Raw genomic sequence first — 24,566 nt, forward strand, 5'->3', positions numbered from 1 at the left:
GTTTGGTAGGTCCACTAGTCCACTAAATACCCATCGAGTACTGTCAATGCATATGCAATTTGAATGCTGTCGACTTTTGATGTCTTTACGTCTGCATACTTACGAGGGTACAATTAAGCTGTCGATACGTTACGTTTTCTCAAGTAAATTCAATTGAAAGTTACTTAATTTTAAGGCCTTACTCGCAATAATATAATTCATTAAGCGCCCAGCGGCTCTGAGAGCAAGACGTTACTTAACGCCCGATTTAAAAAATACATTTTTTTTTTTTTTTTAGAATATATATTGCAATTTATTTTTTTAAACCCGTTTTCAAAACCATATATTTCTTTCGAAGAAATTTTTAAATATTTTTTTAAAAACAAAAACGGTGTTAAGAGAAAAAAAATTACATCAATGATACTTCAAGGATGATTTTGACGTCCGATTGAAATAAATTTAGGATTTTATTAATTTCTCCAATGACAGATCGTTTTTAAAAATATTCTTATTCTGGTATTTATAGAAAATATACTAAAAAAATAATAACTTATATTGTATCCTTTTTATGTTATTCTCATTTCTCGACATAGTTTACATGTAACGAAAATATTATATGATACATACATATATCGATTTAATTATCTACATGTAGATTCTACAACTACATGTATGTTATGCACAATAAGGTTCCATTGCAAGAAAAACTCCTAAGTACGTGCAATCCGCATGGCAGGCTTGTTACTATAGCAGATGAACCAGGAGTACGATAATAATAAGTACCTTGCATATTTGCAACCTTCCCAGCCTCTCAGATAAAACTCTGAGACTATCCGAGAGGCTGGGAAGGTTGCAAATATGCAAGGTACTTATTACTAAGAGGGGCTGTTGAGTGCTTCTCCTCACATCGTCATTCCTGACGAAGTCATACCGTTTTATACCCAGTATTCGCCTCAGGCACCTATTTTCAGGTGCTACGACTCACATCCGTACAGCAACACTGTTAGGATGCAGACGTTAAAGAGACGACACTTGGTTTTTGTCAAGTAAAGCAGTGAGTCCCAGACATCGCGAATTTTATTGAATATGGCTCCTGCCATTCCGAGCCGTACGTTCAGTTCCTTCTGGACACTACCATCCTCCACCATGAGTGTTCCGAGGTATCTGAAGGTGTCGACTCGAACGAGGGCTCGTCCCTCACAAGTAAGGTGTTGATCTCGGTCTAGACAGGCTGAGTAGCACATGACATTGGTCTTTTTGGCATTCACTCTTAGGCCTAGCCGAGCGGAGTTTATTTGGAGGGAGTCAATTATATCTTGCAGGGCTCCGATCAATGTTTCTATTAGAACTGCATCGTCCGCATATTCTAAATCGCATAATTTCTGAGCAGGACTCACTGCAATTCCTCGATCCGGTGGGATTGACATTCGTAGGATGAAGTCAAACACGATGATGAAGAGAAACGGAAAAAAATTAAATTAATTCAGAAGTACATATTCATATTTTGTTACTCTCCTGTTTGGCTTTACTCTTTTTGGCATATACAATGCTAATACAATTTTTCTGACATTTATTTAAATCCACTATTATGATTCCAGTGGTCGATGATTGTTTTGTGATATTTCCCTTTTCTAGCAACTTCTCAACATTTTCTATTCTATTAAGGTTTCAGGCCAGTTCAACAATATAATATTTTGCTCCACCATATTTTATAATGTACATACAGTATAATACTTAAGTGGTAAAAAAAAGTGTTTTATTTATAATTGTTTAGTTAGTCATCTCGTATTATAAATCAAATCTCATGGATGATGTTGAACAGCGCTAGGACGGTTCCACGTGTTGCAGATCTCCCAAATATGTGTTGCAATGCCGACCCCCCTAAATAGTAGACAGTACCCGATAGCTAACCGAGGCTTCAGGCTCAGACCGATTTTTAAGATAATTTGTGAAATTTGCCTATGAATAAACCATAGACTCGTCAATACACAAATTCTTATAAGCGTAAAAATATTATTTGGATTGACTGCATACCAAAACTACAAAATCTCTTACTTTATGTATAGTGTCATCTTTCTGTTGTTATATTTTGTCTGAAAATTGAAGCAGGCTAGGGATAGATAAATATATATCTTTTTGTCTCATTGTTTCTCTAAATATTGATGATCAAATTAACCTGCCTCCCGACCAATATTGATGGACTTTGATCAGCACTCGAAGCAATGAACACGTACATTCCATAAACATTAACATTTTTCTATCTGTGCAATTTAACATTTAGATTTCACAGCAACAAAATATCGGTTTGTTTCAATTATAACACTACTCACATTTGCATTTTAAAAAAGGTCAAAATAATCAGCCTCTACACAACTCTCTTGGTTAAGTTCACAATCTTTTAATTCTGATGTTGATTGAAAGTATATACATCTGACAAGTTTATACCACATCCCCATGTAGAGAGAAATTCATATAAATGGAGAGATCTTCATCCAAGCAGTCAAAATCTTCAATTTCATCATCTCCGTTTTCTTCAGAAGATTCCTCTAAACTCTCCAAATGTTATAAATATAATCTTCCAAGAATTAAATCTTTCTTTCATTGAAAAATCTTAATCGCAATCTATCACAAAGTTTTCAATGGTTTTTTAGTTCTACGTAGTACCAATAACCGCTCAAATATCATATGCAAAACAATAAAATAATATTGACTTCACAAATAATACACACAATATAGTAATAAATGTAGGGTCTGGACTGCGTAGCGTATGTTCTGGTGGGGTACTCCTCCACTATGTCCCAGAAAGTCTGGTTCTCTGCCCCACAGTCGCATCCTGGAGATGGTGTCAATCCCATCTGTGGAGCAGGAAGTTGCATCGCCCTGGGACCTCCTGGTGTGGCAGAGAAGCTAGTTTGTGGTTTTTCATGCCGCGCTTCTCCCATATGGACTTCCAATGGAGCCCAGCATCTTACATCGATTATCAATTGTCCAGATTTTTTTATAAAAAATATATACATATTTTTTTTCAACTATTCATAAATTCAATAATTGAATAATGTATAATTCGATAATAACCTTTAAAGAATCTCGGGATGCACTGTCAGATATCAAGGCCTTATTATTTTCATTTGCTTCAGTCTTCTGTTGTACTTAAGCTTTATTTACTTATTACTGTTTGGTCTTCAATGTACATGTCCATCACTGGACTATATATGGTCTGGAAACATTGGAATACTGGTCAAAAATTAGTATTCTGCTACCCCTTTTGACAGTAGGTATAATTGATTTGGTGATCGTATGGTGATGGTGATAATATTGATAGCCTGCTAATCAAAGATTGTATCGTTTACCTAGCAGGCTGAATGAAGATGCGAAATGACTAGGGGACTAGCTGGACTGGTGCACTGGAGTACGGAGGTGGAGAGTAATACGCGTCATACTAGTAACAGAAACATCGGATCGGTAACAGGGTGAGGATGTACATGTTGTACTGCTGGCGGAGGAATGAGATAGAGGCATATGGGTGCTCGATCTTTTCTTCTTCGTGGGGTACATTGCCACCATTCTTTCCGGTACAAGCTCCGTATCACTCTTCTGTCCTTATTCATTCCTATTTTATTGAGTATCTTAAAATCGAAGGCTTTCTAGATCAATAAATGCTATGTATGGATTCTTTTCTCCAGGAGAAGTCTCAAACTCAGTACTGCATCTCTTTTATCCATTCCTTTCCTAAAACTAAATTGATCCTCCGGGAGTATACTATTAATATTTCTTTCGGCTCTCTTCATTGCGATATTTGTCAGTATTTTAGATGCATATGATGTTAAGCTCAGTGTCCTATGTTGTTATCCTAGTCCTTATCGAGCATTTGGTAAACTCATTTCTCTTTGAAATGTTCTCATGTTTACTACTTGCTGATCCAACTGAAACTAAAAATAATTAAGTTAACTTTGGTCTTGTTACTAATTATCTGCAGTGTTAATTTTGTATGGCCGGACATTACTATGTCAGAAATATTTATATCCATGTGTATTCTCTACACTCAGCACTGCAAAGGACACTTAAAATACAGTGGAATCTACTACTACTACTACTACTACCATCACGCCGTTTCCCCGCAGGGGTAGGCAGAGAGGATGGAACGCCACACTCTTCTGTCCTGACATACACTCCTAGCCTCCTTCACATCCATACATCTAGTCATACATGCCCTCCGATTACGCAGACTTGTTCCACTTCCACTCGGGGGTGGAACTTCTCATAACGAGTTTAATTCGTTCCAGCATCTTACTCGTTAAGCGAAAAAAAAAATTCCATACAAATCTATGTAAAATACGATATTGCGTTCCTTGGCTGTCCTCTTTCGCAAGTTTTTCAATATCATCGCTATCCACATCAAGTCCCATGATATTGGCTAATGACACAATATCATTGACTGTAGACTTCGTAGTTACTGTTTCAAAATCCCATTTGACAACGCTCTCTGGACAAAGTTTTTTCCAAGCATAAGTGAGGGTCGTCTTGATAACTCCTTCCCGAGCTGCGAAAGTCCTGGTTCGCAATTGAATGTCGTGAAAAAGGGACTTGCACTTTCTCTGTTACTCGTTGTGCGAATCATCGCTCGTTAAGGGAGCAACTTACTCACTGTGAGAGGTGCTTGTTACGAGAGGGTCCACTGTAACTACTTCATCTCTAATCCTACAAAGGCAATTTGACCAACCATGCAGCTCATGCGCTAGTCCGAGCTAATATATTGTGAGAGGGTAATAATTGAAATGAGTAAATTAATAATATTTATTTTGAACTCTTCTGGGAATCAAACCCGGGACTTTGCTTAAGACAGATACACTTAAGCTTAATTAGCAATAGAAACTTTTTTAAAAAAATTTTAAAAATTTATACGTATATATTTATATATATATATATATATATATATATATATATATATATATATATATATATATATATATATATATATATATATATATATATATATATATATATATATATATATATATATATATATATATATATATATATATATATATATATATATATATATATATATATATATATATATATATATATATATATATATATATATATATATATATATATATATATATATATATATATATATATATATATATATATATATATATATATATATATACTTATATATCTATCGTTGCGACGTCTTATTTAGTTGGGTTTTTAAAAAAGATATTTTTAATACACAGAACTTTATTAAAACGTAACAAATAAAATAAGAATTTTACAACTAACTGGACACTTTCGGCCCGATGACGTAACCGTCAATCACGGTCTTCTTGGTCCACTGATGACTTACTGATCATGATGTTGCTTGATTCATTTCCAATTGCGGTGGCGTTGGAATTTTAATGGTCTTGTTTACCACTTTCCAATAGTTAGGTAATTTTCATTTGATTTGGGTGAAATTTGGTTTGTCGGTTCTTTGTTCTTCGTAATCACAACATATCCCCCTCCTTAAGTATGAGCAACTTATTTTTTAATTTTAGAGTTGCGAATTTTTCTTGATTTGTTTTCTTTAGTGAAAGTTAAATTTTAATTTTCTGTCACTTGGGGTTGGCCTTGTTTCTTCTTCTTTTTCTGTTTGTTTGTCAGTAAATTCTGTATTGATTGTAGATTCTCCAATAGGTTCCAATTGCAGTGATAGTTGCATTGAGTCTTGATTTCTCTGTGTCCTTTTCTTCATAATCCATGTTTTTATGTTAGTAAACTTAATTATACATAAAATAATTACAATCATTATAATGACATCAAATATGATTTGATACATACTAATGTGTTTCATTATATGTGGCTGATTTTCTATTTCTTGTAATCTTTCATGAAATTTATCAATTTCCTTTTCTACATCTTCAAAGTTATCTATTTTTATGTGAGTAATTTTTAAAGACTCTATTTTATTAAGACTTGCTTATATTTATTTGGATAACAACATTTATCTTGAGATATGTTTAAATTAGTATTCTTTATTTTTATTTGGGTACATATTTTATTGCTAGGTAATACTTCAATCGTATAAGTTAATGCTTTGCAGTTTTATTTAAGTATTCCAGTGGACTGTATGTAAACATTAAAGGTTTTTTCCTTTTTACAATAAAAATCTATTCTCGTTTTTTCAGAGTTTATAAAAATCCATCTGTTATTGCTTTATTTTTGCCACATTGAAATTTTTCCTTGTACAATCATTTGGTATCATATCATTCTCATCAAGAAACAGTGTAAGTTCACAATTAGGTGTAAATTCAGAATTATGTTTCATGTTACATTTACAAATAAAATGGTTAGTATTCAATGTTTTACATTATTTTTCCAAATTGTTTATCATATTATGTGAATGTTCATCCATCGCGATTGCCAAATAGTTAAATTTAGGTAAGATAAGTGAATATAAATCTAATTGATTACCATTAGGTATGGGTAATGGATATAGCTTATACAGATTAAATTCTTCTGGATTAGTTAAAGGTAACTTGATTACAAAAACTAAATTATTTTCAGTGAAAAAGTAAACAGAAAATTTACAAAATTCCAATGATAAATGCATATTTTCTATGCTAAGTAGTACTGTTATTTCTTGGTTCTTTTTCATTTTCTAATTGTTTTAATATTTCTAATAGTTGGGGATCTATAACATCGTCTTGTTTGTCTTCGTTGTGTACATCAATCATTTCATTAAGGATTGGTAATATTTGCTTGGTATCAAGAGTCTTTGCTTCATCTTTTCTAATTCTAGATAAAGTGTCTGCATTTCTATTTATCCGTCCTGGTTTATATACTATTTCCTAGTCATATTCGTCTAGTTTTAACTTCTATCTCATAACTCTTGAGTTTTGATTTTTTAAGTTAAATAGATATTGTAAAGGTTTATGATCCGCGAATATTTTAAATTTCCATCCGTATAAATAACATCTGTAATGTTCTACCCCCCATATTACATATTGCTAATAATTCATATATGAATTATTTAGTAAAAGCTGGATAAATTAATTAATTAATTACTTGTTAGATGTTTTTTTAGTCTTTCAAAAGCTAGCTGCTGTTCGTCTTTCCAATCAAATTCCTTATCTTTTTTCAATAACGTTTTTAAAGGTTTAGATAATTTACTAAAATCTTTTATAAATCTTCTCTAATATCCTGCCATTCTTAAGAAAGCTTTTATATTTTGGGTGTTTTTGGTTGTGGATAATTGATTATGGTTTCTATTTTATCTATATTAGGTTTAATTCCTTCCTCTGATATGGAATGTCCTAAATATGACGCTTCCCTTCTTAAGAAATTACATTTATCTGGTTGTAGTTTTAATCAATTTGCTCTTAATCTTTCAAATAGTTGCTCTAATTTGTCTTCATGTTCGGTAATTTTTTTTGCATAAATCACTGTCGTCAATATATATAAAGCAATGAGTACCTTGTAATCCCGTTAATGCTATGTTCATTAATCTTTGGAAGGTTGCCGGTCCATTTTTCAATTGAAAGGCATTCTAGTAAACTCATAATGTCCGTTAGGTGTTGAAAACGCAGTTTTAGGAATATCTTCTTTTGCCATGGGAATTTGGTGAAATCAGCTTGCTAGGTCAAATATAGTGAAGTATTTACAGTGTCCTAACTGATCAAAGATGTCTATTATATTTGGTAATGGAAATGCGTCTCCTACCGTTACATTATTTAATTTTTGATGGTCTATAACGACTCTCCATTTCGTTTTACCTGAGACATCTAATTTTTTTGGCACTACTCATAAAGGACTAGACCAAGGTGAATGTGATGGTCTTATTATTCCTGGATTAAGCATTTTGTTTATTTGGTTGTTTACTTCTTGTTTGTGTACATCGGGGTACCTGTAGGTTTTCGTAGGGATTGGGGCACTTTCCGTTGCCTGTATCTTGTGTTCTGTCACATTAGTCGTGGTTAATTCTTCATCATCAGTATGAAAGATTGAATAATATTTACTACATATTTTGAACAAAGATTCTTTTTCTTCTTCGTCACGATGTTCTGTTCTTATTAGTGATTTTAATTTTTTGACTTTATTAATAGCATTAGTATTGATTGATATATAATGTATGGTATTAGGAATTGGATGTAATGTCCTATTTATATGGCTTATTAACAGATTTTCTTCTGTCGTGTTTAGAATTGTGCAAATACCTTGTCCATTTTAGTATACTTAGGTGATAGCTTTTGCCATGCATACTCCTTCATATGGTGGTTTGAAATCTATTATTCCTTCTTTTATTTCCCGATTTATTATATTAATTTTTATTATCATTTCCGTTCGCGCTTTAAGTTGAATTTTGTCCTCATCATTGGTTTATTTTTAAATATTCATTTCCTACAATCAGTTTTTTGTTTTCATAGTCAATTTTTATATATAATATCATGACCTAGTTAACCACCATGTTTTAGTTAAATTTCATTTCCGTCTACTATGTGAAATTTATAACGTATGGTAAATTTTTAAAATTTTAGATTTAATATATATGATCCTAATGATTCGCTGGGATTTGGCGAGTTAATTCCATTGGATTGGATTATGTCCTTGTCGTTTATAATGACGTTTTTATCGAAACATTATTTTTTTAGTATTGATACTGCTGCTCCAGTATCGATTAGAAATTTCTGTTTGATTGTGTCATCATTGAAAGGGACAGCGAGAGTTATGTAATGTATTTTATTCATGGTAGAAATAGTTGCTATCCTTTGATTAAGAAGCCTGGGATTTAATTGTTCGATGAACCGGCCTCGACATTCATCGAATCCGACACGTTTAAAGTATGCACCTCTTTTGTTTGTGGTTTGTTTTCCACGGGCGTTACCTTATATTGATTACCGTACTCATGCGAATCGCGGTTTTCAAAACACTCTTTGACATTGAATTGTTTTTTCGACATTCATTTATGGTGTGTTCCTTGTATTTGCAAAATTTTCAGAATTTTGTTTCGACATAATTTATCTTATGAGAGCGATTTCCCATTTTTGCGTTGTCATTATCAAGATTTTACGTAGTTTGTTATATCGGTAACCATATTATCCCATTTATATTTTGACTTAATTCTGTTTAAAATTTTCTTTATTCCGGAGCGTCCTGCTGCACTCGAATCATGAAATTCCTTCGATATTATAGGTATCTACATATCTAAGTTTAGGTTTTATTATTTTAATATGTCTAATGATCACCCAGATTTTTTATTTATTGAACATATAATGTATCATGCTTCTTATTTTAGAAAATTTAATTTTATCAAACTTATTTTCGAAATTTGGCATGAGTATAATCTTTTCATTATTCTTCTCACATTTTTATATTAAGTCACATAATATAAAAATAAGGGACTAGGGAATCGTCCTGCTCCATCGATCCATTTTCTTTCTTCCAGCTTTCATTTACAATAGTAAATCTAAGCACTTACTTTTCCTCACATCACACAGTTCATTAATTTTTCCATCTATATGTCCTCTAACATTCCACGTCGCAATTCTACACTCTTGCGTTGTTCTCTTCTTTGCGCCCCGCGGTAAGAACAACTGACTGGATTGCGAGTCTCAGCGCGGCCATTGGAAGGCTTCTCCCTCGCTACTTACTTCTCTATACTACATATTATAGCTAAAGCTAGTACACCCTACAAAATAACTCTTATACATCACACTTACTGAAAAAGACTTTAAACTTAAAAAACTTACTTAAAAATAAAAATAAATGTTTATGGTCTCACTAATTTTCCTTAGGCCAGCCTGGCCAACCCAAATTGCACCCGGGCCGCATTGACGGCCTAAAATTTCGCCACGGGCTGCACATACAAACATTATACACAAAAAATATATAAAAAAAACTAAACAACTACCAGATGTGGAAAGAAAACACGCATTGAACCAACAAAAAATTGTTTTAAAAATAAAAAATTATTTTAACAATGAAAATTATTTATTAAGACACATTAATCAAACAATATACAAATTTTGTTATTAATAAAACCAATTACCAATGACTATCCCATTCAATGCGAGATTTGAGATTCTTTTCACTTACTTAATTTTTCTAAATCTATTTCGATACTTGAAGTTGCACACATAACTGGTTATCCAGATTTACGTCTGTTATTGACGACCTATTTTTATTTTATTTCATTTTTGACAAAAAAGCTTCACAAACGTATGTAAATACAAGTGCACTAATAATTTTTTGAGCAAATTGATTCAATTTTTCTTTGATGTTTCCAGAGTGAATTCATTTGTAACTATTGTTCTTTTCCTAGTTTGATTTGATCGATGACCTGTCATCATCGTCAGTTATATGGAATTTACTATGTTTGACTGCCATGCTTTAGAGATTTAGGGTATAAAAAAAATGGTATCAATCAATCTAATTAAGAATTTTTTTAAATTTGGCAATAGTAATATGGATCAACATTCACTTACGGCCAGATAATCCGGTGTTGCATCGTCCTTTGGGATGAGTCCTCGGCTTCCTTAAAGGATTAAATCCGTCGATGAGCTTGTAGTCTTCTCGTTGTTCGCCTCGATTACTAAGAAATTTCATTACCTTTCTCCGACACGGGCTGTTCAGCACTTGATCTGCAGTCAATTCTCAGTAACACCTTGAAATCTTAAAATCTCACACTTGGAATTCAATGATATCAATTTTGTAAATCCCACACTTAGAATTCCAATATTCAATTTTTGGAATCCCACTTCTGACACCAATTTTATGTTGCGACGTTGTATTAAGTTGAGTTTTTAAAAAATAATATTTTTATTACACACAACTTTATTAATACTTGTTACAATTTATATTGGAACAATTACAACTACCTGGATCTCTTGATACTGCGCTGCGCGAAATGTTGGTCCGTCTATTTAACTGTTGAATTGGCTCTTCTTGGTTTGTTGATGACTGACTGATCATGTCGTTGTAGAATTCGTCTTCCTTATTTAGTTCCTAAAAGGTGTCACAATGACTTCCTCTTACACGGGACACCAAATAAAGAATAAACCATTGGGTATGGGGCTCTGCTACACATGTTTTTATTCATATTATGCTTGTACTTCTGTAAATAAAATAAAAATCATATATATTAGTTATTGATAGATATGTTCTGATGCTAGCTACGATTACCGTCTGCCTATAGCAATTAATTATGATCAAAACGACCAACGCACTGCAAACAGACAATGTGAATTGAGTATCACACATTGTCACAGTTGTGGCACGATATTTTCATAAAGTTACTGATGTGCAAAGTGCTACCAGCTTAAAATGTGTGGATCACAATGTTCTCGATATGTTTAATAATTTGAAATATGTACATGCGAGTGTGTCCATTTGTATTGTCAAAATGTAAAGCTACCAAAAAAATAGGTGTTTATTTCTTACCAAATGGAAGTTTAAGTTGTCTATTTTTTTATTCTTGGCATTTAACCCTATTTGAATAACTGTCTAAATTTTTTCATGATAAAATTGAGTACAGAATGATTTAGGTATGTTTTAATTTTCTTTTTTTTAGAACTTCTTTTGTCTCATTCAATGGCGGTAGAAACTTAAGATTTTTATAGCGTTTCTCAGAGTTATATTACGCCTTGGCATAATGCAACTTGGAAAAACTTTGAGAACTGGGCATTGGGCTGATGTGATCTGAAATTAATGGAATGACGCCTGTAGCATACGGCAAAATGTGCTTGCACATGGCGTAATAATTCATATAAATGCTTACAGTAGAAGAGATTATTGAATTCAAGATTTAAGTGATTACCTGTTTAAAACCCAATATGTATACCAATTGGATATGTGATGTAATGAAGATATCAAACACATCCCAGAAAAGGAACCCAAACCAAAGAACGACAAAGACGTACAGTCTACTAGTGACAGGGGTCTCCTTTGTCCTTGTCGCCGTTGTCCTCATTGCTGAGGGTCCTTCGCGACCTTTCTCTCCTGTCCTCCAACTCTCCCGACACACTCCAATCCGCATGGCTCCAACAACTGATGATTTGCTCCGTCCATCTGTTGGGGATCTTTCTCTTCTTTTACATCCTTCAACCCTCCCATGACTCGGCGTTACTTCTAGCTATATGTCCGAAAAACCAAAGGACTTGTCTTTATTTCAAACAGGCGGAGGAAAGTCTGTCATCTATATTTAGCTCTTTTGAAATGGAAATGTTTGTCCAATTTAGCCATGGCAATGACAACAGTAGAGGATTCATGTTTAACTTAACGGTTTAAATTAACGTCGATCAGCCTCAACTTCTTCTCCTCCGTGTGCCTTGTTAGGTCTCCCCAACATTGACAATCACTATGGCAAAGGCTTCGCGTCTTGCGCCGCCCGGAACAACTCTTCCACTCCCCTTATCCCGGTCCAGTCACCTTTAAGGTCCAAGTCTCGAGTCATATAGCAATACGGATCACACGTAGCGCTGCATGAGTCTCTGTTGAAGTTTAGGGTTGAGAGAAGAGCACTCTCATTTTATCGCATGCAACCCGAGCCGCTTCAATTCTGCATTTCACATCACTAACTACATTGTAATTTATATAAATTGTATACTATAATAGTTAGCCTTTGCCTTGACAGCAGAGATCGGAGATAGAGCCACAGATTATCAATTCCTTAATTTGAACAGAGAATAGAGGAAAAACAGCAGAGAGAGATCACAGACAAACGAAAAATTGCGATTTCGTCTATGACTAATAAAATACAGAAGTTACACGCACGACTTTACCATCGGAATTGTCCATTACCCTTACTAACATATCTATGACAAGCGATAGAATGTCGTGCGGAACCTCATCTCGCATTATATCGGAGAAATGTAGGCTTATCGTGATTGCAGAGGATAGAAAGACACGACAACCAATTTTAAATTTCCAGTTTCTGCCCAGTTGAACATTTTTTAAATAAATCTATGTTTTCTTTTCAAACATACAAATAAGTAGATATTTCAATACTATTTTCAAATAAATCTGCGTGGTCTGTGGTTAATAAAAACGTTTTAGTATAATGGTATTAAAAGCTTTAGGCCTTAGACTCTAACTAGGTCTGTGACCAAAGGGTTGCAATTTGAGTTGATGATGTTAAAATAAAATACCATTAGGCATTGGGTGTATAAACACTTAATGTTGATACCAACTCTAACAAAGTCTTTGTTACTAGTGCGGGGCTGCAGCTCAGCAGTTTAATATTACCTGCTATGACATTAAAGTATGTAATGTAGATATTGATTTCACCTTAAATACCAAAATGTAAATTAAATTTGTTTTATCGAATCTTTGGATATTCAATTTTATTGAAATGTCAAATAAAAAAGCTTAAATTGTCGTTATTAACGAACACCAAAATTTTCACACATCTCAGAACACCTGAGAGATCTACGCTGGTAGAAACGACTGGTAAGAATAACTTTCAAACTTTACTGGACAGTGTATAGGTCAATCCACGAAATTCTACCTGTGTATATCTTAGAGCTCTGTTATCCTGAGATAGTCAGCGAAATACAGGCAACCATTCGATCAGAAAACACATCAGTTATCGGAAGACTATCGGAGCCTAAGATGTCGTCCCAATACTAATTTCGGTGATGATGATTTATTTAAAAAAAAAACGAATAAAATACTTGCTTTTTACCACTTGAGTTTTAGTTTTTAACGACGAGTTTTGGAAGCTTCAGATGCTTCCATCTACGGGTTTGAATAAAATTCATATCATTTTATTAAAACCTATAGATGAGAGCATTTGTAGCTTGCATAACTAGCAAATTGAATGCCGAAACAATAAATAAAATCTTACCATCACTATTCGACAATCTTTGTTAAAATTGATGCAAAAATAACTAGGTCTGGAAGAGGTAGTCACAACATCATTAAACTACAATCTTAAAATAAAATGTCGATCTCATGTATTCCTCCCACTCACCCCTCCAACTTTCCTTTTATTTATTGAACTTTAAATAGCTTCATTTTTATGTCCCTTATCTTATTGATAATAATTTTGGGCAGTTTGTACAAGTATTATCTGCCCACTAATCTCGACGAAACTTAAAAAAAGTACAAACCTTGATTACTCACACTAGCTTCCTTTTTATTTGGTTGTAAGGTATTGCTTTGTACATACCCTTTTATCTTGAAATTTTAGCGGTGATAAACCTAAACGCTGACGAAGGCCTAAACGTTAATCCAAATTCGAATAACTAACGTCTGCTTTGACAGGGAATTTGCATTCAATCGTAGTGCGTGTAACTCAAAGCCCAAAACCCGAACGTGGAAGGAGCCTAATAGTATAGGAATCTGTTGTACCGACTTGAGCCTCGACAGCTTCACGTTCTATTTGGATTTTGTTCGGTTATTTTGCTTGACGCTCACATTTAGTTTTAGTTTCTCGCGGACGGTGAAGGAGTTCGGCCGTCTTACGGAACGAGCGACTGATATATTCTGAAGTAATACACATGAACTTCAAATATTATTATTGTATTTATCAGAACTTTGCAACAATATAATTTAAAATTAATATCGCAGTAATCCTGAAGGCGACTCAAACTTTTTATTGCAAGTTCGAGAAAATTTATTTATAAATAACTGAACTCGTTTTTATTTACGAAAATATGACAACAAAACATTGGCTCTCTTGGTGAATTCGCATTCCGTCAATGAATGAATGGTAAGATCTTTGAAATATTTACTTATTTCTAACACGAACATGATACTATTTTTAATTTGTTTTATAGCTTAATATTTGAACGATTTATTGGCATAGTTTATATGACATAAAGAATATCATTTAAGATTTGTGGGTTTGTCTTTGTAGATTATAGGTTAGAATTTTACGAGGCATCTCGATATATAAATACTTATAGTTCTAAACTTAAATGGGCTATAAAGTTATAATAATATAATCGTTATAATTTCTTCCAAGAATAGTTTATTGTTTTCATTCATTTTAAACTCACTTTAACTCTAGTTTTGTTGATATAATAGTTTTATTATTATTGTATTGTTATTATTATTTCATTGATAATAAGTTTAGAACTGAAAAATATATCTTACCGTTTCAGCAAACATGACAGTACCTTTCTTATTATTATGATTTACGCAAAGGTAAGGATGTAACGTGTGAGACAATAAAAATATAAATATTAGTATTTCCAAATTTGAATTAGGTAACCATGTAGGTACTTACATTGGCACCTATTCATATATTTTTGTAATAAAATGAATACCATTCATACTAACTGACCGTATTACTTAGGTAAGGATTATATTGTGTAATATTCGCATATATGGTATATGCAGTGACGTGCACAGGGAATTAATTAGGGTAGGCAGTAGAGGTAGGAAGTAAGGTAAGCTGGTACTACTAAGTAAGGTAAGGTAGGTACAAGTTGCGTTTTTATGTCACGCGGGTAAGTTATGATAGGCACTGCTTTTCTGCCTTCATGGAAGGCACGCCCCTCTGGGTATATGCACTTACCTCCGCTACAATGTGAAGGCTATGTTGCCCGGGGCTGGTGTCTGAAGCACAACACGTTCGTTTTCTCGTCTAGCGTTCGTCACCAAAACACGGCTGTCCAAATTTAAAACACAGTAAGGGACATTTTTTTTGTAGTACGTTTTTTTGCATTTTGGACTAAGTAGAGTCTACTTAGTCCATAAATGCAAAAAAAACGTACCACAAAAAAATGTCCCTTACTGTGATTTAAATTTGGACAGCCGAACACCGCAGATACTGTAACCAAATTCGCGAACGGATCTCCTTGGTAAATGCCGCGCTCGAACGGCCGCAGTAGCGCCGATGCTAGAAAGCGGTTACAGTAACTGCTCGGTTAGTTTGATGATTGGCCGGTCTGAGACCGACGCGAGGGTTCGGGTAATTTGATAAATCAATATAAAGCTTCATCTTCAGTGAAATACAGTTAGTCTTCAGTATCACACGTACTTACTATCAGGGCGTGCATTCCATATAGGCAGAAAAGCCGTGCCTATCCTAACTTACCCGCGTCACATATAAAAACGGATATAAAAATATACTCAGTAGTGCCTAGCTTATCTTACTACCTACCTCTACCGCCTACCCTAATTAATTCTCTGTGCACGCCGCTGCTTACTATTATATACCCACGTAAGAAAAAAACAATAGAATTAGCTTTTACTCATATTATAAACTGATGAAGTACCCTTTGGCGAAAGTCGTTTACTCATTTACTTAATAATTTCATTGAAACAATGTTAAAATGAAAATACATCTTTCGTTGACGCTATCCTCACCAAGATGGTGTTAACTTCATCCGTGACGGGCGCCGTGGCCTGGTTGGGTAGACGTTCGACTGCGAAACTGGCGGGTTCGATTCCCGCCAATTGCAAAATATATTCTAGACATATTTATTTTCAATTGGTCTGGGTGTTTGTGATGTGCTTTTCACATTTGTCTTCTCTATCTTTACTATCCAACCTGTAGATAAGCCTCTTGAAGTAGAGGAGGCTTTGCGGATTATTCTTTTACCATAAAACAAAAATAAGGTAATAATAAGCCTCAGCTTCAGATGCAAATACAAATACAAATTATGTGAGTGAAGGAGCTAAAGGTGAGTAACATTACTGTTAAATTGGAGAGGAAATTGAGGAAAAATATCAATAATAGGCACTCGCGGTTGCATACCCGGACTCGTACTGGACTGTGTAAGTTGATTAGATGTAAATATACGAATCCCTTGAAATTTTTTGAAAAATAAAAGTTAAAAATAAACCTAAAATATTTATATGGTATGTTTAGTTTATTTGTTTGCGACCACTCGGATGCTTACGTTAAACCGTTTGTCGTTCGCGCTAGTTACATTTTTTTTCAGTTCCTAATATCTGTGTGACTACAATCTAGGTACCGCCTTTGTAACTCCGCTTATCATATAGCTACTAAGGTATATCAACGCTTATCGCTATTTTACTAGTCATATCTGTAAATCGTGGTATAATCTTGTTGAAAAATTTTGTGAATTATGTGACCGAAAGCAAAAACACCCGCCCTTTTCGACGTGCCGGGTGCATTTCCTGGGCATCGGTACAATCCATCCATCATTCGGCCAAAGGTTCATACGATAGTACTGCAATATGATCCGAAATATTGCCAAGAATCGCGAACGAACAGCGCGGTGAATATTCGTTAAGTCGCCGTAACCAAAAACGGAGCTGGGATTTTAATTTGGACGGAACGTTCGTTCCTCTATCTCACTCCACGGACCGCGACTCGAAATCCTGGAGCCAGAACTGAATAATGAATTTCAGGCGCCTTGGTTCACATATCGAGAAAGCCTCGACATATCGCTCACTCCTTTCAACAACGTCATTTATAAAAAAAAATCGTCAACTTTCAGTTGTCCATGTTTTCGGAATGCCTATAAAATGTACTATATCCCAGCAAATGCGGCATATTTTTAACTTAATATTTACCCGGTACAGTGCAGAAAGTGTTGTTTTTGGTTTTTAAAGAAAAGGTATTGTTTTATTATTTTTTTAAACGTACTAAATATTTTTGAAATGGAGAAAAAACATCCATGTTTTACCTTAAAATATCTGTGGCACAGTTAAAAGTTCAATAAGTGGCTTGATATTTATTTTTAATACATTTGATTATATTTTCAACTTTAAAAACGATCTCCTGAAAATTCTTTTTCAAAAGAAAGTTTTTTATTTATGACATTATTGAAAGGAGTGAGCGATATGTTATATGTACACCAAACCGGTGCTTGTTTTTGTGTACCATATATCGCCCCATCGGTGATATATGGTATTTATTACATTAGTCAGATTTATGGTCGCCAAAGCTGATGACAAATTCATTTTTAATTCAAAATAAATTAAATTACGAAGATTTTTTAAAGCTACTACTACTACCATCACGGCGTTTTCCTAGAAGGGTAGGCAGAGATGATAAAACGCCGCCCTCGTCTGTCCTGACATACACTCCTTTCTTCATTTACATCCATACATAAAGTCATACATGCGATCTGGTTACGGAGACTTTCGACACGACCTGATTTTTTGGCCGTCCCCGTTCCGTTCTCCCGTTCACGTTTGCCGAATATACTTTCTTCATTCTATATATATTCTAGATATATTCAATTATCCTTTACATGAACAATGTTCAGCCTTACATTCCTTTCTTATATCTTACATCAATTATCCACTCATTCGCCTGAAGGAACAATCGGACTTCCAGTTACGACTGCATGAAAATATGGCCACTTTACTCTGTATGGATGATATCATACAAATGTTTATAAAACGTTACACTATTTTAGTGTAGTAAAATGTTTATGACCAGTGCCATTCTATGTTGGCTCACGTAGAGCCCCTATAATAGTGTTTATAACTATTCAATCGCAAAACTAAAGTGAATCGAGGTTATCGAGCTGAAGAGTTGTGATTCTAACGTGCTACATAAATAGCACAAAAAACGCGTATGTGTTAATTCGAGACTAAATAATAATTTTTTTAATAAAATATTTCAATATGTCTACAAATAAAATTTTATTACGGGCGGCGCGGCGTTCCAAATAAAAAAGAAAAATATTCGCGTGGAAGATGCGTTACTATCGTCGGTGTGGTATAATGGTACGATTGCAGTCTGCATGTCTGTTCCGGCCTATACTGTTGGTGCATATTGATAAAAATATTGTTAAAACAGCCATGACATTGCGAAGATATAAATGTGCCGCCGAATATATCCAACACCGTATATCTCGGTGTGCTCGATTCGCAACTTCGTATATCAGCGTGCTTTTCTAGTGCGGTCTTTTCAAAAACTTTTTACAGAAAAAACATGGAATTACTAGACAATAGTAATGCATAGTATTCATTTTTACGATATTAAATGAGTTTTAGAACCGCGTTTAAAGTATAGATATTTCGAATTATCTGTAAAATATAATAACATTTTCGCTGTCTACGATTTTTAATAGTTGGTAAATTTTAAACATATTTACATAAGTATTACCAATTTTGTACGCATTGAAACCACAATGTCACCTTAATTATGAATTGATAAGTCAGTACCTCTGAGTTGGTTTGGAACCGGTTCTTTTCTGCATAACGCTAGCCATTTCATGAGTACACAATAAACTCGCATTTTCGACAGTTTTGTTTTTGAGCTTTTACTTTGGACTGCCCTTAGCTTTGGAGAAAAATATAACAGATTTACGACGGATGTAACGAGTCCAGGCTCTGCGCTGGGCAGACGAGCTGGCGCGGGACGCATGGCGGACTTTTACACATATAAAGTAACATTATAAGAACTAACTACCTACCACGCCGTTTCTCCGCAAGGGTAGCAACACCAATCTATCATTGCAAACGATTTTCACCTCTTACATATGCATCCCATGCATACCTGCCGATTATTCCGACTGCTGACCCCCTGCCATTTTCAGTTATTTGAAATACTCGATCATTGCATGTTTCTTCGCGCCCGTTTCCAATTACATAGCCTTATAAATTTGTTTTACTGTTCTTTCTTCACTTATCGTTCCACATGCCCAAACCGCCTCAACACACTTTTTTGTAATTTTATCGATAATGCTTATCTGAGCCTTGCGTTCTTTTCTTATATCACCAAAGACCCTATTATTTAGCCGTGTCATTTGTCGCCGTTTCAGTTTAAAGTTTCACTATTCCTTATTATGATAATCTGTCCTTTATTCTTCCAAGCCGGAGCAAAATAAAGCCGATGTTCCGCGCCTCGTTAGTGGGAATATCAGGAATACCGAGTTTGTGATAATCGTGTTGCCGCTTTCTGCGCACTTCCTTTGTAACGTCTGGTGTAAAATATCAAAGTAACTCAAATAAAATAAAATAAAATATAAGAAAGGCAAGGCGATCTGTATAAAGCTTCGGGTGCTAGTTAAAGGTACAATTTAAATATAATAATGCGCTCAAACTATACTGCGGAGCCGAACAGATTTACCAGGCAAAATTTGTTAGGTGTGTGTCATCACACTAATCATATTTTATACAATTTACTCATAATTAGAAACTTTATAAAATGAAACAACTTTGTTTTAAGCACTTTTTTAATAATAAATAATAATTAATAATTTTCATAATTAGAGGCTTAGAAAGCTCTTGTGTTTGCGTGTCAACGCATATTATTGTACTCGTATGTGTATACATATTTAAAACACACACGGGTTGTGTAAAAACTAATTTGGGTCGTATTTTACGTCCCTTCTCGTCATTTGTTTATCCCGTAAGGTAGTAAACTGGCGGAAAAGTTAAGGATGTGTGTGAATCTAATTATGCTTTAATAATTCAACCCCCGATTTAACAAGGGTGAATTATCGATGAAGTGAGGGTATTGGAAGCAAATACATATAGCGATCTATGTTGGGCCTCTACTTCATACGAAGATCAGGTACTCGTAGTATCTCAACTTCGTATTTGAAAAATAGAAATCGCCTGCGTGATACTAAAATATTAACGTTGCACAAAAATACAGGAATTTGAAAATCCCTCGTTTCCAGTATTATTAAACGATTATTTTGTCGAAACGATGCGAATTGTTCAATCACTTACTGATAATCCATAGTAGTAGCTGTGAGGCATACCAGGTGGTACAACACGACTGCGTACAGGAAAATTGGATGGACGTCAGTGTAATTATAAAGTGAAATGTTAATTTCAAATGATATGCCTCAATGTTACGAAAGCAATTCAAAATGATATTCTTCTTCGCGGGTCACAAGCGGTGCGATTGGTTTGCTTCAACCCGTCTTTAACCTCCGCTCGTCTTTTCAACTCGGCGTACCCGCTACAGGGCATGTCGAAGATGATTTGGTTCATATAGTTTAAGTGGGGCCGTTCTCTGAAATTTGTGTCCTCGCACACGCTCTCTGCAATCGTAAGAATCAGGCCTGGGTGTCTTATATTGTGCCTTATCCGCTTGGCTCGCTGTTGTGCTACTTTATTGATTTAAAATCTAGACTCCCCAGCCTAGTACCTAGTTGTTCCCTACATGTTTCGTCCGATGAATCCCCAACATACGCCTGTAGCACCATATTTCAAACGCCTCCAGCCGCCCTCGTTCTGCCTGCCCGATAGCCCACATTTCGCTTCCACACAACATTGTGCTCCAATTACAAATTAAATTTGTAAAACGCACTAATCGATAGAATAAAATAACAACTATGTAATTTTTTCCACATGAATTTTATTTGACCAGCAACCGGGTTTTGTCGTAACCGACATCATCAGACGGACTAATTGAAACATCGACTCATATTGATTTTAGCGTGTTATTTAAAAAAAAATGGATGGTCGCTCTATACATGCCGTACGGAAGTTAACATTTTAATTACTTAGTGTAGGTACACAATCTCTCCGCCTCCGTAGTTTAGTGGTTAGCGCGTTTAGCCAGCATGCTGGAGGTCCTGAGTTTGATTCCCAGAGGGGAAAATAATTATGAATGATTTTCCAATCTAATATTTATTTAATATTAACTCAGGACTGGTATTCACGTAATAAACTATTAATAAAATACTACGTCGATGCGATGCAGTGCCCTATGTTTTTGCAGTTAAGAGTTAGAAGAAGAACAACAAGAGTGTAGAGTGTTATTGGTTAATATAATCAAGTCAAATGTTACAATCGTTGCTTACCAGTAATTTGATTTATTTTTTCTCTAATACGTATTAAGTGATAAGTGCACAATTATCATATATGCTAATTGAACAAATGCAAGGTTATCTATCACTCGGTCGGAATTCATTAGTGCATATCAAAATCCCAAAATAAATGTGTTTGGGAACTTAACTACGGCTGCCTGCCTAATTGTAAAGGGATAATTTATGTGTTTATATTTTAACACTATGTTTTACTTTTGTATTTATTAATTTCATCAAATATAAGATTTTGTAACTAAGAAAGTTATATAACGATGTATATTATATTATGTGTCTCAACGGAGACGAAGTGTCTATTTATTTTACGAAGGGAATATGGTAGTCTGAGCATCCCAGGGCTTACGACCTGACATCAGCTGAAGAAAGTGGAGAAAGCTATTTACTTCACAAAGTTCTCAACAGATGTCAGCTCCTTTGTCTGTTGCAAATGAGTTAAACATTGAATGCCCGGACATCCATATTCTTTTTGTATTAAGATATGCTTCGTTTCTTCTGAGACAATATAAAATGTCTTTATATTTATCGATTAATAGAATAGACTGATCTTTAATAGGTTGTATCATAAACAGCCGGACCAATTGTGTATGGGAGGAATTCAACCCACGATGTCAGTTTTGCAGTCGATCGTCTATCCAATTTTGCCACGGTGTCGGATAATTTTAACGTCATGTTTAAGTATTAAAAATCTCTTTAAGTCATACGAGTACATAATGGTTTTATAAAAGGATACCAATAACATACCTCTTGCTTTTCAGTATAACTAAGAGATCAATTCATTGCTGACTAACTAACTAACTAACCATCACGCCGCTTCCCCGCAGGGGTAGGCAGAGATAATAGAACGCCACACCACTCTGTCTTTGCAAACATTCTTCGCCTCTTCCACGTTCATGCATCTCCTCATACATACCTGACCACTTAAATTCATCGCATAAATAATATGTGAAAAATCCGATTTTCAGGGGGCCCGTCGCCAAAATCCGCTACCACAATGTGGCCCCCGAGCCAAAACAATTGCCCACCCCTGGCGCAGATAACTCGATTCCATGTCCAATTAACTTAAATGCGTCCGCACTTATCCCCGTCGATATGACGAATTTCCGCAACTTCGGTATTTAATTTTCCCTTCCTTTACCTGATGATGAATTGTTTCACGATATTGCGTATTTGGAAAACTTAATATTAGCTGATTTAATAAATTTGTATTAAGAAATATGTTTGAATATCTGTGGGGAAATACCTTTTTGTTCTTATAGTAGAATCGTATCCGCTTTTGATAATTTCAATAAATGCGTACCTCGTTATAAATCGACTTAACGCCTTCTTAAATAAGGTGCCTTTAGCAAATCAGATTTTTTTCACCCCTGTATTAATTAACTAATTAATTATTGAAGAAAGGTTATCAGTTATTTCCACTGTTACCCATTTTTACTCATAATGTAACCGCCGAAGGTGTATTTTTGTGTTTCATATTATACATAAGAAAATAATGAATGAATAATGAAGGATTATGTTAGTATTTTAATGTATGAATATTAGAGAAGTATAACACGATCTTATTAATTTAAGCGAGAGAGCCCAATCTTACTTGCCCCGGAAGCTGCTTTTTAATCTTAAATTTCGATCCCTAACGCGATTCTTTATAAAAAAACCTTACGCGAGACATGCAATTTTATATTGTACCTCCGTAGTGTAGTGGTCAGCGCGTTTGGCTACCGTGCTGGAGGTCCCGGGTTCGATCATCGATTTTGTCGTCAATAAATACTATGCAGTAATATATACTTGTCATTTGACTGTGTATGCACCATACATGACATATGTGGTTATTTAGTTGTTCTTACTGACCATTTTTATTGTATATTTTTGAGTTAACCCGAGTAATTGTTAAAATGTATAATTTCCGCTCTTCAGTTTTTAGTCACCATTTCTTGGGCCATTTTAGGGTGCTGTGGCACTGAAAGTTATAGTTTTAGTACCATAGTGTACTGAAGATGGCACTTGTAATGGTGACTTAAACGTCCGAAAGAAGGCAGCTTAAGTTTACACGGGCATATCCTAAAATATGCCTTCTATAATTTACATTGACCCGAACAATTTACGATGTTGAATGAATTTTTCAACTGTTTGTGGATTTCCTTACTCTTTAAATAATTACTTATCCATGTTGTTTCATTCGTGTGCTCATATTTTTTGTACAGTAATGTGATTATTGCTTTTTTTCAGACTTATGAGGATCCCAATTAAGAAACTTGTTCTAGTTTTCAATGATTTCATTACAATGCATTCATTGGGAAACAAAAGGTATGTGTGATTTCTGGTCAGCTTTATATCGGGCAACATACTTGTGTGTAATTGTTAATTCAACAGGTGTATTAGTTTTACCGGACGACGCTCTAAAAGAAGGCGAGGTCAAATAGCTGAATATCTAAGGAGTGTTTACATACGACCACTTAATATCATGTAGGGATACCTCTCTCAGCGCGATTCCGTTGACATGTACCTCCCTAAAGGGTACTCGGTTACCGGATTATGATTCGGTGCATGGTATTATTTTTTTCCATCTTACGTCGCCTTTGAAGATACATCTTTGATACATATCTCGAAAAAATTATATTCAAGCTTTTTGATTTCGTCTGGTTTTAGCGTGTTGGTTTGCCCCGATTCCCGCACCTACCATACATATGTATTCGTAGAAGCATGCTTGTTTGTATGTTATTGTTGTCTCAATGTTTTTCGGTGGGGAGTTAGTAAACCTATGTGCGCACATATATACGAGTACATATGGACGCTGGAATGCACAAAATTGGAAACACCTTTTGAATATTGCTGTTTTTGAACACCACGGCTTAGATTCTAAACGGAAGACATAAGCTTCTGTTCGGTAATAAA

General features: G+C 34.6%; 1 protein-coding gene and 1 long non-coding RNA gene across 4 annotated transcripts in view; one reads left to right on the plus strand and one right to left on the minus strand.

Moving 5' to 3' along the window:
* Positions 1-2,327: 2,327 nt before the first annotated feature.
* Positions 2,328-12,673, minus strand: LOC148308872 (uncharacterized). The gene is made up of 3 exons (XR_015837622.1): positions 11,777-12,673; positions 10,839-11,074; positions 2,328-3,902 (listed from the first exon to the last, which is right to left on the minus strand). It is a non-coding gene; the product is annotated as an uncharacterized LOC148308872 (long non-coding RNA).
* Positions 12,674-14,411: 1,738 nt separating this feature from the next.
* Mgat4a (alpha-1,3-mannosyl-glycoprotein 4-beta-N-acetylglucosaminyltransferase a) overlaps positions 14,412-24,566 on the plus strand; it is a 193,547-nt gene continuing 183,392 nt past the window's right edge. For 2 of the 3 annotated variants that reach the window (XM_088260851.1, XM_088260853.1), the window contains exons 1-2: positions 14,412-14,671; positions 23,901-23,978. In XM_088260851.1, the coding sequence (XP_088116977.1) occupies positions 23,905-23,978 (74 nt within the window). In that variant the 5' untranslated portion in view covers positions 14,412-14,671; positions 23,901-23,904. The remainder of the gene's footprint in view (positions 14,672-23,900; positions 23,979-24,566) is intronic. The other variant, XM_088260852.1, reaches the window with a different exon arrangement.

Source organism: Brachycentrus maculatus, unplaced genomic scaffold, assembly GCF_059751285.1.
Source record: "Brachycentrus maculatus isolate JH-2025_06_01 unplaced genomic scaffold, ASM5975128v1 h1tg000144l, whole genome shotgun sequence".
Lineage (NCBI taxonomy): Eukaryota > Metazoa > Arthropoda > Insecta > Trichoptera > Brachycentridae > Brachycentrus > Brachycentrus maculatus.